Source organism: Lutjanus erythropterus, chromosome 6 (genome assembly GCF_056507025.1).
Source record: "Lutjanus erythropterus isolate fLutEry1 chromosome 6, fLutEry1.hap2, whole genome shotgun sequence".
Classification (NCBI taxonomy): Eukaryota; Metazoa; Chordata; class Actinopteri; order Lutjaniformes; family Lutjanidae; genus Lutjanus; species Lutjanus erythropterus.
This window is the reverse complement of record NC_139322.1, coordinates 8,855,431-8,868,643: the sequence shown is the minus strand read 5'-3', so window position 1 is coordinate 8,868,643 and position 13,213 is coordinate 8,855,431. Positions and strand designations below refer to the sequence as shown.

General features: G+C 38.5%; 1 protein-coding gene across 3 annotated transcripts; it reads right to left on the bottom strand.

The window, feature by feature from the left end:
* Positions 1 to 3,271: 3,271 nt before the first annotated feature.
* Positions 3,272 to 11,650, bottom strand: LOC146324819 (tyrosine-protein kinase STYK1). Of its 3 annotated transcripts, none has more exons than XM_084719941.1 (10): positions 11,495 to 11,650; positions 11,293 to 11,418; positions 11,057 to 11,200; positions 8,604 to 8,807; positions 7,072 to 7,259; positions 6,273 to 6,356; positions 5,887 to 6,104; positions 5,689 to 5,729; positions 5,429 to 5,525; positions 3,272 to 3,917 (listed from the first exon to the last, which is right to left on the bottom strand). In XM_084719941.1, exons 2-10 carry the CDS (start codon positions 11,342 to 11,344, stop codon positions 3,701 to 3,703), a joined length of 1,245 nt encoding a protein of 414 aa, XP_084576067.1. In that variant the 5' UTR covers positions 11,345 to 11,418; positions 11,495 to 11,650; the 3' UTR covers positions 3,272 to 3,700. The 3 variants fall into 3 exon arrangements, with proteins under 3 accessions (XP_084576067.1, XP_084576069.1, XP_084576068.1); XM_084719943.1 differs by having other exon boundaries at positions 7,078 to 7,259; XM_084719942.1 differs by having other exon boundaries at positions 11,293 to 11,346; positions 11,495 to 11,647.
* Positions 11,651 to 13,213: the final 1,563 nt, after the last annotated feature.

Genomic DNA, 13,213 nt, shown 5'->3' with positions numbered 1-13,213 from the left:
TCATCACATGAGCTATCTGGATTCAAGTCTAATTTGTGTTTTGTAAGAGGTTTACCATCCAGGACAGTTATTGTTGAGGATATTGTAAATAGCTAGCGTAAGACCTCTGGTCTGTGTGCGTAAGACAGGTCACAACTGACTGACTGTTTTTCCAGAGGAGTCGTCTCTGGTATGCCAGGAAATCTATTAGTTGAGTTTGCTTTGACCCAGTGTCTGTTTCAAGTGCTTAAACGGGTCGAGGCAGGTTGTATTTTCAGAACAACTGAAACAAGAAAATATACCTTCTGTGTATACGTCCCCAACTTTTTTAATACATTTATTGAACCAGCTACTGCGTGTGCTGTCTGCTATGGGATCTGGGATATTTTGGTTGTTCCATGGTGGAGAAATTAATAAAAAAGTGACCCTTTAGATTCAAGAATGAAATGAGCCTCCTTCAATGGGGTGTAAGTGCTTTGTATTATTGGTTTTTTGGTTTTTGTACTCGGTTTGTTTTTATTACCCAAAAAGGGAACTACGTTCAGCATAGCTGTCTTGAAATTCTTGTTTTTCCATTGATATCCATCTGCTTTCATTGTCCTCTGAATGTAAACAAGGCCATTGTCCACTGTGGTGCATGCTTACTTGTGTCACAAAAAGGATATCACTGACTTGCTTAGGTCTTTTACATTTTTAGAGGGTCAAAGAATGCAGTGGGAGAAATATATTCATTTAGATATTCATTTTTATTATGCGTACTCTTCCCAGTAAAGACACAGGTAAGTCCATCCATCTTTAAGGTCAAATTTAATTTGATCCAATAATTTAATGTAATGTTCTGTGTTTATTTTATCAAATCATTTCCCAACCTCATTTACAACATACTAAACTATATTGGGAGACCACTTTAAAGGGGAGGGGATTTTCCTGATTTGTGTATCTTACATATTAAATGGCAGTATCTCACTTTTAGTTAAGTTAAGCTTATAGCCTAATGATGCACTGTACTCTGTCAGACACTCTGGTGGAAATTAGTTTAATGAATAATAAAAAGTCGTCAGCATATAGTGATACCATGTTCAGCGCAGCTACATTTAATTCCTGTAATATTATGGTTAGATCTGATGGCCACGTTGGTCAGAATTTTAGCTTTTGGAGTATTGAAAATGGTTTTAGTAGAAGATATCTGTCAAGTTCATTGTTTCTGTGATCTCAAAGAAAAATAGGGGTTTAATCCTGAGACGCTGCATTGATTATGTGAAATAATCTATGTTCATTATCAGAACCTTGTCTGTCTCTAATAAACCCTTTTGGATCTGTGTGATTGATTTTTGGAATCTGCATTTAATAAATTTAAAAGGCCTGTAAGAGTCATGTTTTGTTTTTTGTTTTTTTGTTTTTTTTACCTTTACCTGGTTTTAAGAGAAATATCTATCTATCTATATCTATTATCTATTATCTCTTTTTATCATCAGGGTTAGTCCTCTTGCTTTGGAGGTAAAGGAAGAGGATAAAATATTTCCAACCCAGTGTTTCCTGAATTTTCTTCCCCTTAACTTGGGTGTTGATGCCTTTGATGTTCAGTGAAATACATTTTAACTGATACAGCAGGGAGGAGATGTTTGAGAAATTCAGTGAAGGAAATAATAAAGGTGAGAGGTAAGTGCAAAGAGAAAAAGCTTAATAGGATCCTACAGAATCCCACAATTTAACCCCACTTTTAACATATAATAACAAAAACAATGCATGTTATCATCACACTACTCTGATGAGCTACACAGCTGCAGTCAGCTGATGTTGGGCAGAAATATGACTGAAAATAACTGTTTTATTGATCTATATAGATTTAAGGCTGTATCACAGCAGGAACATGGAGAGTGTAAATAGACACAGATCTTTTGAGTTTCTTCATGTGTGATTTTATTGGTTCATTGTGTGTGTTTGCCTCGATTTTAAGAGACATTGCAGTTTAACACTGGATCACCATCGCATCTCACAGTGCCCCTCTGACCTCAGCTGAATCGCTGATGCCACTGCAGGTGTGTTGCACATGTGAGAAGTTTGCCTCTAGGTTTTTCTGCCAGAAAGCCTTAACCCTTTCCTGAACTGTAGTAAAGATCCCCATTTTCTTTTATTTTGACACATTCTTTCCTCACCTATCTGACTTCCTTTACCCCATCTCCTTTCATCCCCTTTCCTCATCACTGATTGGCCCCTGTTTTCACCCTTGGCCATTTCTCATTTTCCTGATTCAGTTCACCTGGTCACTCCTTATTTAAGGACTGCACACCCTTTTGCTCACTGGTTTTGACCATTGTATGAGGCGGCAATGCTGATTCATCAGCCCAAGCGTGTTTGTTTGTTTGGACAAAATAAACCTTTGTGCTTAAGATTAAAGTTTTCACATGATGATAGTCAATCTTCGTGCTTAAGACCAACCCTAACTTTTTTGGTGGAAAGGCCTGAGGCCAAACTTCTCCCTAAGCAGTGTTTTCCATAGACATACCATAATTTACATAGACACCACACTGGCTTTTGGATCGTACCTCAGCGTCGCCACCATTTTTGTTTGGTCATGACAGATCTGTGAACAAATCCAGGGATCACGCTTTTTATCCAGCAAAACTGCAGCTCTGTTCACGAGTCAGTCTTGATGAAACAAAAATGGCAGCAACGTTGATGTAATGCAACAACAGAACAAAGTGATTTATGTGGCGTCTTTGTATAATATGTCCATGGTGTTTTCTATCACAGGTCAAACCTCCCACAGTGACATCAGTGATGTACATCGACTCGGAAATGCAACATGACTGGACGTTGGAACACATAAGTTTCACTACAGCAGCAGCAGTTTTCTGCCTCGTGTGGTTCAGAGTGAATTTACCCTCAAAAGCGCAACAACACGCAGAGGCTGCAAATCCTGCTTTTGCTGCCATCTAGTGGGTGAAAATTTAACCTCACTGTAAGTTCTGCCTCCACCTCAAAGGTGTTGGAATAACACACGTCACTCGATGTTGGCTGCGCTCACAAATTTATCAGACCAGTCTAATGAGGTCAGGGAAGGAGAGATTACGTATGTTGTTACTCTTTAACTTGTCCAGTGTTCAGTCTCCGTTTCTGGCATCACTCACCGTCTTTCACATGTAAATTCATACTGACACCAAACCTCATCTTTGAGTTTGTAATCAGAGGTGTCAACGCAGTTTATTAGTTATCTAAACGGGTCTGCCTAACAGATCTTCCTGAAAGAAAACTGAGGAAAACTCTGATATTGATTTAAACCCACCCTGGTTCTTGACATGGTTTATGACAACCAATGTTGTAGAGAAAATCTACAATTTAAAACGAGCACACAGACAAACCACGAAACAACTCCAGGACATTCAGCAGTGGATTAAGCTTGCCCGTGTGGGCGCTTTGGTTTTCAAAATGTAAAGTCAATGTATGCGTGCCAAGAGCGTCACAGACACAAAATCTGGACTTTGCCCAATGATAAAAAAGACAGCAGATCATAATGAATAACAAGATCTGTGTTTTTAAGTCTGTACATTTCTCTCACTAAAGGGGTTTCAGTTAATTAATCATAACTTCAATGTTCAACTGTAAAGTAAGTTATTTTTTACTTGTTGGAGCCAATATATCAGTTCAGTGGTAAACATTCAACAGTACTCAGTGGATGTTACATTACAGTCTGAATATATAATCGCACTTCATATGTTGATCATTTCCTATTCATGGGTGTTGTGTTATTTGGTAGCACATCAGCCTGTGAGATCAGTCCTGCCGTTCTGTTGTACTCGAATACATCGATGACCTCAGGAACACAAATGGCTTTAGTGGCTGCGAGATGCATTGAGGACTCCAACAGCTTTATGATGGCTGAGAACGCAGGTCGGTCTTTGAAACTCCACATCCAACAGTACTTCATCAGATCATACCTAATATCAGACAAGGGAAATTTAAAACGCATCTATGTTAAAGGGATAGTTTGACATTTTTGGGGAAACAGACTTAATCGCATTCTTGTAGAAAGTCAGATGGGAGGATACTACGCTCATGCCTGCATATTTAAGGATCAGCGCGTAGGATTTAGTGGGATCCAGCGGTGAGCTTATGAGATGTAAATTTCTCGCATTACCCTTCACTTCCAAACGTGTAGTTTTCTGGGCTACTGCAGAAACATGGCAGTGCAACATGGCGGAGCACCTGTGTCCTCTGTAGATATAAATAGTTCATTCTAAGGTAACAAGAACATGCCAATTCTTATTTTCGGGACATTATACACTAATGAAACCAAACTTATGGGCATTCTATTCCACTTCTGCCATATTCTGCCAATAAAGCCTGTAAATGTTACACACCGGAACTTTAAATTTGAAGCTGTAGCTAGCAGCTGGTTAGCTTAGCACAAAGACCGGAAGCAGGAGTAAACCTGCCTGTTTCTGTTCAAAGAAAACAAAATAATCCTTACCAGCACCTCTTGAGTACCAACCCCAATTCCGAAAAAGTCGGGATATTGTGTAAAACGTAAACAAAAACAAATTTCAGTGATTTGCAAAAATACACGCATTCTGAATTTGATGCAACATGTTCCAAACAGCTGGGACAGCAGCACAAACACTCAGTAAGAGTTTGTGAACTGAAGAAACTAATTGTTGAGGTTTTGGAAGTGAAATTCTTTCTCATTCTTGCTTGATGTATAACTTCAGGTGCTCAGCAGTCTGGGGTCTCTGTTTTCAGTAGGAGACAGGTCTGGGCTGCAGGCAGGTCAGTCGAGTACCTAAACTCTTTTACTATTAAGCTAGGCTGTTGTAACACGTGCAGAATGTGTCTTGACATTGTGTTGCTGAAATAAGCAGGGACATTTCTGAAAAAGACGTCTGGATGGCAGCATATGTTGCCCCAAAACCTGTATGTACCTTTCAGGATTAATGGGGCCTTCAAAGATGTGACAATTACCCATGATGCCATGGACACTAACACACCCCATACCATCACACATGCTGGATTTTGAAAGTTTTTACCTTCAGAGAAAGGCTAACTATCCCTCCTGCTTCCCGTATCTATGCTAAGCTAAGCTAACCGGCCGGTCACTGAAATGTAATTGAGCTTCTCATCTAAATCTTTGCAAGAAAGTGTGTATTTCCCAAAATGTCTAATTCTTAAACTCTCCATATGCAGATACTTTATAGCTGCTGTAATTGCTAAGCACATGGGAGAAGTTAGCCTTCTGGCAAAAATCTTGCTAACTGAAGCAAACTGGCAAACATGGTTAACTGAAACCATGATTTTTTTTTCCAGCCTAAACTTAACCAAGAGGGGCTTTGTGGCAAAAAACAAAACAAAAAAAAAACCTGAAGGTTCTTCTCCTAACAGCAATTGCTAACACCACTACAAGTAACAGTGTTACTCCCTCTTATGTGGGCCTGTGTCTTACAAGTTTACTTACAAAGGTCCTCCACAGTTCTCTGGTCTCTTCATTCGATAAGACCCCTGCAGCTTTTGGAGAACAGACAGAGGCTCCAGCTCAGGGTACGGAGGAGCGCCTGAGGTAAAAACAAATGAAGTGTTCTCGAATAAATGACTTTAAAGTTGATGATGGCATGCCATGATCTAATATGAATGATTCTAGAAATGATTACATTTAAAGAAAGCCAGTCTGACAGGGACAAATACTAACAGATCAGATAACAGAGCATGCATCTTTACCTAAAGTGATCAGTTCATACAGTAAGATGCCAAATGACCACCTATAGGGAAAAGAAAACGTTAACAAACTGTTTGATTCATACTCGAATAATTTTCTGTGCAATAGCAAAAAAAGATTATGTTGAAGACATCAACATAACATCATATTCTACTTGTCTCGTGTTTGTTTTGTTTTCTTCGCCATGATTCTGCCCTTACACGTCGCTCCTGTCGATACTGAGCTGCATCATAATCCTCTCTGGAGACTGCCATTTGAGAGGCACCTCTGCCGCCTTCTGCCTCATTGACGAATCCATTTTGTGTCCTCCAAACGCCACGCCCAGCCCAGACACCCGGGCGGAGAGGCCGGGGCCAATTAAGATGTTCCTGGCAGCGACATCGCCATGCACCAGCCGGTGCTCAGACATCAGGTAATCCTGAGAGAGGAGCCAATTACAGCCAAGAAGAAAAACGCTTTTCCTCTAGAGTTCATGACCTGCTGTGGTGCTCCTGAATGACTTCAGCAGCAGGGCATGCTCTCTAAATTCATCTCATTTTAGTCCTGTTTTCTGCTGAGAATAATTGGTCAACAAACAGTGACTCACCAGACCAGCTGCAACCTGCTTTGCCACCAGAAACACTGACTTCTCAGAGAAGTTCAGTAACGGGTCAGTTGTGTTCGAGCTTCTCTAGAGGGAAGAAAAATTCCTCATCATTACAACAAATTTAGGAACTGGAGATTACATGTTTCAGTTTTTTATCAGTTGTTTCCCCAATTATTGCTATTGATAATAATTGTGGGGTGTGTGGGCTGAACTTTTTCAACTTCTGAAGAAAAAGAAAAAGTTTCTGAATCACTGCATTAATGTAAACTGATGACTTGAAAGCAACCAGATTATTAAGTAGAAGAAGTAGTAGAAGAAATTGTGTTCATCTAACTTCTTAACTTGATTTAATTTGTGTGATATTGAAGTAATTTTTAAATGTTGGTCCAACAATTCACTTTTTTCAGTGCAGCAGTGTCCTGTAAAGCTGCATGATATGGTTAAAAAATCATACTGTGAATATTTTGACACACATAGTGATTCACAATTTGAGGGAATGCTTGTTTTTGCATCACAACTTTCATTTAAATGAAAAAAAATCAGATTGCAGTCTTGTTGATGTGTCATTTGTTGAGATCTGTGCCAAACAAAAATGTTTTCTTACTTTTGGAGAGTAAGACTTGTAGGTCAGGGTAACTCTGCAGCACGACAGTACAGTTTTCCCACTAATTTTCCCTTCATCAAAAAATTGCAGGTTCTGTGATTTGGACATTGCACTTGGCCATAATGCAAATTTTAAAATAGTCTGGCTAACTTTGCAGCCCAAGCAGTCCTAGTTTAAACCAAAGCTGTGCGTCACCGTTACATTTCTGAGTGTCCAGAGGAAGTGAAGGAGGTTCCCGGGGCTGCAGGCGTCTAACACCAGATACATGGGCAGATGTTTGGTCTGACAGAACAACATCCGCACCACGTTCTGGTGTTTACACACTCTGGCATGGAAGAGAACCCACTCCACAAACTCCTTAGCTTCAGGCTGGTTGGTGCCATCTGTAAGGTGTTACATAAATAACAATTACTAGACAAATAATTTAACTTAATTTAAATAATTTAAACTGCTTTACTACTACTTAATGATGGCTTACACTAGAAAGTAAGTAGCAGACTAACGTAAAACACTAAAATAATGTAGTAGGCTACACCTAAAAACATTAAACACACAAACAGAAATCAAAACATCCACAGCAGGTCTGAGAGTGATTGTACAGATATATGATCCACAGTAAGAGACGATGGCAGGACAATGAAGAAGGGAATAAAGTGGAGTCTGTAGATTACAAACTATTTGTAAAGTGAAGCCAACTCAGTTACGTTATGACAAGATACGATACAATACGATACGATACGATATGATACGATACGATATGATACGATACGATACGATACGATACGATACGATACGATACGATATGTTATTAAACCCCTGGACGGGAAACTGAATGTCACCAACATAGGACACACAAAAGCATACACAAGTGAAGAGCACAGCTGCAAAATAAAGTAACCATCAGAAAAACAAACATTATTCACTGGATGATTCTCGTTTTGCAAACCAATCTAATGTTACGGCCCAATGTTTGCTATTTTTTGTGAAGGAACTAAGGGCGTATGAGGGTCAGTTTATTAGGAGTCATCTTCATTTTGTGCAAAAGTCAAAAGCAGTGACATTCTCTTCTCTGTGACTAATTTTATTTCTTCACCCAAAAAGTAAACTATTCAGCCCAGTAGCAATTTATTATGACAGTAATTACAATTTCAAGCAGTTTGAAGCACTTGAAACTTGAAAACAATGCAAATTCAAGAGTTTTCAAGGATTTTCATCATCCGTATGCACCCTGCACACAAAATAACACAAACTAGCTACCTGATCGAGTCTGCAGTACAGCAGAAACGCCCACGTTATGCAGGGTACAGTTACTGTTTTGCTTTAGAGAAAGAGATATAACTTCACTTTCTCATCAGAAAAGGCTGTCTGACTGCAAGGTAAAGTAGTGAAAATATTCTTAATATATCGTACACATAAGCTGATATTGTTTTTTTGTTTTGGTGGACATTTTTTGGGTGACTAAAATACATTTTGCTGCTGACCCTGTCCACAGCTGTACATTGCTTAGCCTCCCACTCCAGTACTCCTGCTGCTTCTTTTGGAGTGCCGGCCGCCATCTACTGCAGATAATACCACAGATAAGTACCTCAAAATCTGAACTATCCCTTTAAGGCCTATCTTGCCTCTCTCCCTCTGAAAACACCAGTGATCTTTTCCACACAGTTGCACTGTTATTCCCGACTAAACACTCTGGATCATCCCGCCCTTATGCCAGACTCAAGCTGTACCTCGGAGGGACTTCACCACCACAGGAGAGGACGCTCCGTCTATCCTCTTCAGGAGACCTTTACAAATGGGGCCATGGCGACCTGTCTGCCAAAACTCTAGTCCCTCAAGGACGCACTCTTCAGGGATTTCCCAGGGATACAAAGCTGCCTGGACCTTTGGAGCGCTGACAGGGGCTGCAGTCAGGGACTCATTGTGCTGGCCGGCTAAAAAAAAAACAAAAAAAAAAACAGAGACACAGACACTGATGAATGAGAACTTTTGATAGTTTTATAGCAGTAATGGTAGTTTTATGCCAAGATTACACAGTTATTGGGTCAGTGTATCTTTTGGTCATTGGATTGTCCTGTCAGAAACAGGCATTAAAAATAAAGAAGGAGTGGTTATTTGATTTTTGTTTTAAAATACAAAAATTAAAAATTGTTTTGCTTTTTGTGGTCAAAAAGGGATTTTTTTAAATGGTTTGATTTACATTTTTCTATTTGGTATAATACAAAAATCACAAGAAAATAGAGGTGGAAGAAGGCCTGTTTTATCATGTTCTGAGAAATTAGTTTTACTGTTAAAGGTATAGTGCACCCAAAAATAATAATTCAGTCATTATCTACTCACCCTCATGCCGATTGAAGGTCAGATTCATTTTGTTTTGTCAGTCTGCAAAACACTGCTGGAGTTTCACAAGAAAACAGTGTTGCAGAATCTCCAAACAGTGGAAGTGAATGGTGACCAGTTTTTAAATGTAAAAAAACAACTGAAAAAAAAAAAAAAAAAATATATATATATATATAAAATGCCTCCATACTGTTTGTCTGGTGCAAACCAAGACTCCTAAAGTCCCGACATGCCGTTTGCACACTGTCACAACACACGCACCCAGTTCAGGTATGTGCAGGTGAACGTGGCTCCAAGCTCAGGATCTACAGTGAAGATTCAGGCTAAAAACACGCTGTAAATAACATTTTTTAGTCAACTTGGCACGTCAAGCAGTGTTTTGTGTGCTGAAAAACTAAACCTGACCTTCAGTCGACATGAGGGTGAGTAGATAATGGCTGAATATTTGGAATTTTCCTTCCTCTTTTGGAATCCTTGAAATTTTGGGGTGAACTATCACCTTAAGGTTTTGAGGAAATTAAAGGGAAAGTCAGCTCAAATCATATAGTACGATTCATAATTTTCTATATAACTGAACAGTGAAATAACTCCAAATTTGACATGATTATAGTTGGAGCCAATGTGAACAAGACTCCACTGAGAATTTAGACAAACCTATCAAAGAAAAAATAATAGGAAACCTTGTCTAAAATCATCACTGAAACAGTGGCAAGCTTAAATTTGGGGCTCCTGTCCTGTAAACAATCACATCTGCTCTCAAAATCTGAAAAAGAAAACAGTCCTTCTGTGTTCATGTTTTCTTGTGATTTTATTTTTTTGTTGTACGAAATAGAAAATGAAAATCAAAGCCCTTTTGGAGTAAAACCCTTAGACACATGAGTGAATAAGTGGCCAGGTAAGAGGTTGCCAGTGTCTCCTGTGTTTACTGGGAGACAGATGACAAGTGTGTAACGTGTCAAGAGAGGAATTCTCAGTTGTTATTACAGCTGCAGCAGAACAATTCTCAGTTATTTGAAATCAACAAAACCCTCAGAAAATAAATAATGAGCCAGTTATATGATAAAAACTGACTGACCACTCCAAGGGACCAATCTGGGTGGATTTTTGAAATGATTTTGCACCGTTTTATTCAACTGTAATTTTGTTATGCTGATTGTTTTTTGGGGCGACTGAGGCCGGTGCTGAGCCCCTTTTTATACAGATCTCTATTATCCTGTTTCTGCTGTATTTTTATTTTTGTATGTCAAGATGGAATGATTGTGTGGAGCTATCATGTCCCAAATGGAAAAAAACACCTTGTATTTCAATTTGAATTTTTGCATTGTAAAACGAAAATCAAATAAGCCCTTGTTTTAGAAGCGGCGCTCTTTGGATGCTCGGGGATGACTTTGAAGTATACATCTGAGGAACAATCGGCATTGATGCTGAGAATGGTAGCTGCCAAGAAGATGATTCTAGCCAGCAGGAAATCACCTACAACCCCCCCAGCTTCCAGAGACGGCTCAATGAAATGCTTATAATCATACAAATGGAGAAAATACGGTCCTACAAATCTGCAGCGTGCAATAGATTTTTGAGCATATGGGGCCCATTCATTGACTAAAATTAAAACACTGATGGTATGTGTGTCTGGCAGCTCTTTTTTTCCCCTTATTTTATTTATTTGAATTTTTTCCTTCTTTTTTTTTCTCATCTGTTGCTGTTTTCATTTTGTCATGTTGCTTACAAGTTATTTGAATATAAAACTGAAAATCTGAAAATAAAATATTATTTTTTATTTAAAAAAAAAACAACTTTTCTCTGCAACAAAGAAAAATTACACCGACCTTATTGCAATTCATACCATTTGTGAAATGAGTTGGGGAGCTCTGTCCTCTTTGTTTGTTCTTGAGGAGACTGCAGAAAATCAGAACCACCACCAGAACTGTGCTCACAGCCAACAGACAAGGGATGATGATTACAGCGAGCGGACCTGCTGACTCCTCATCTGAACAAGACGTGAAAGAGGAAGCAGCTTCAGATGAAGAAAGCTTTGAAGGCGTCTGCAGTGACACATTAAGTGGCGTGTGCACAACTTACAGCACATGGGGAGCGAGGTATCGTTGCCACATGAATGAGGAGCGGCTGTCATTTCTCATGTATGAGAGAAATGTCAGATCATATCAACAGATGAATGTCAAAAGTCACCAGCAGACAGTTTTATCCCTGTTTAGAGTGAAATTATGAAGTGACTGGAAATTTGAAATTATGTCTAATTGCAACAGATTTGAAGTTTTCCTACCTGACACCTGATGCCACAGTGTCCAAGTGAGCACATATTTCCAAACCCTACTGGAGTTATTGCAGTGGAGAAGTTTGAAAAATCAGAACAACATGGCTGGTACCAGCTGCTTTCAGAAAACGTGCTCGGCTCTGTCTGTGTGCCTGCGAGGGCGCTGACCGAGGAGGTGAGCTGCAGAGTTGACTGAATGTTAATTATTAACAAATCACCAGAAATGATAACATCAACAGATGTCGCACTCACACACATTACTGCATCAACAGTAACCTGATTAAACTGTGATTACTATGCATACCAGAGAGTCTGGTTCAGTTTGTGCCTCGGTTTGCCCTCTGACAGACGAGACAGAGTTGCCAGAAAAATGCGAGCTTGAGAAGCAGACGGCTTGCTGCAAGACAAAGTTTTATGGGAGCTGAGAAAGAAACAAAAAATAGAATTACCATAGTTATTGAATGGATTTTCATATGTTGTCAGGTATGAAAAAATGTTGTCACAAACCTTTTGATCGATACAAGCAGTTGATCACGGTAACTGTCTCTCTGTGGGGACAATAAACTGTTTCGTTTCGTATCATATCGTATCATATCATAACGTATCATATCGTAACGTGTCGGATCATATCATTTTGTATAGTATCGTAACGTGACGTATCATATCATAACGTATTGTATTGTATCGTAACATGTTGTATTGTATCGTATCGTATCTTAACGTATCGTAACGTGATGTGACATATCATATCGTATCGTGTTGTATTGTAACGTGTTGTATCATAACGTGTCGTATCGTAACATATTGTATTGTGTCGTATCGTAACGTGTCGTATCCTAACGTATCGTATCGTAACATATTGTATCATAGGTCTCATATGGGAAATTTTGCTCTGGGTTATGACGAACAAAATAGCAAACGATCTGTTTGAACAGTTTGAAAACCACTCCAGTAGAAAAACAGGAACTATAAGTAAAAACAAATCAAAATATGTATAATCAATAAAATTGTGTCTAATTGTTGTATTTAACGTATAACACCACAGTACAATACCACAATGCCTTTTTTTTTTCCTAGGGCCCCCCCACCTTACATTACTTTGATGCTGTCTTTAATGTGGGTCGTTACCAAACACAGCTGTATTTATTCAGCTTGAAAAATCCTTTTTTCTCATCGTGCACCTGCATCCTGAAATAAGACGCAGAACAATTATCTAATTTCTGTCCTGAGGGGAATTTAAATCTTTAATCTTTATCTTTTACTTCCAGCTGTCCTTGTTTTAGTTGATTTATCTGCTTTACATTTAATTATTTAAATTAATTTTTATGGTTTTATTATTTTAGCAGTTTGGCTTTTTATTATTTTCACTTTTTATTGTCACTTTCATCTATGTATTATATTTGTGTTTCTTTGTATGTGGGAGCTTTATGTTTTACTTTGCTACAAAACTGCTTTTATACCGTACATTTCAATTAAACCTCTTATCTATATTATTGTTGTATTTTTACACACTTATTTATAGACCCATTTTCAGCTTCATTGTTTATGCACACTATTATTATATATTGTATTATATATACTGTATATATATATAGAGAGAAATATTTCTTATTTCTATGTATATTGTTGTTATGTATTGTAGAATTATGCACATATTTTTACATATTTATATTTTCTATTTTTCTTACTATCCTCTATGCCTATATATCCCAGGAATCAATAAGGTGT

What these genes read in the sequence shown, in the direction of transcription:
- LOC146324819 (XM_084719941.1), bottom strand. Translation starts at nt 11,344, where the DNA reads ATGACAGCCGCTCCTCATTCATGTGGCAACGATACCTCGCTCCCCATG. An exon ending in TACCTCGCTCCCCATGTGCT is followed by an intron (nt 11,201 to 11,292) that starts GTAAGTTGTGCA and finishes CGTCTTGTTCAG; the next exon opens with ATGAGGAGTCAGCAGGTCCG. An exon ending in GTATGAACTGATCACTTTAG is followed by an intron (nt 5,526 to 5,688) that starts GTAAAGATGCAT and finishes TTTTTACCTCAG; the next exon opens with GCGCTCCTCCGTACCCTGAG.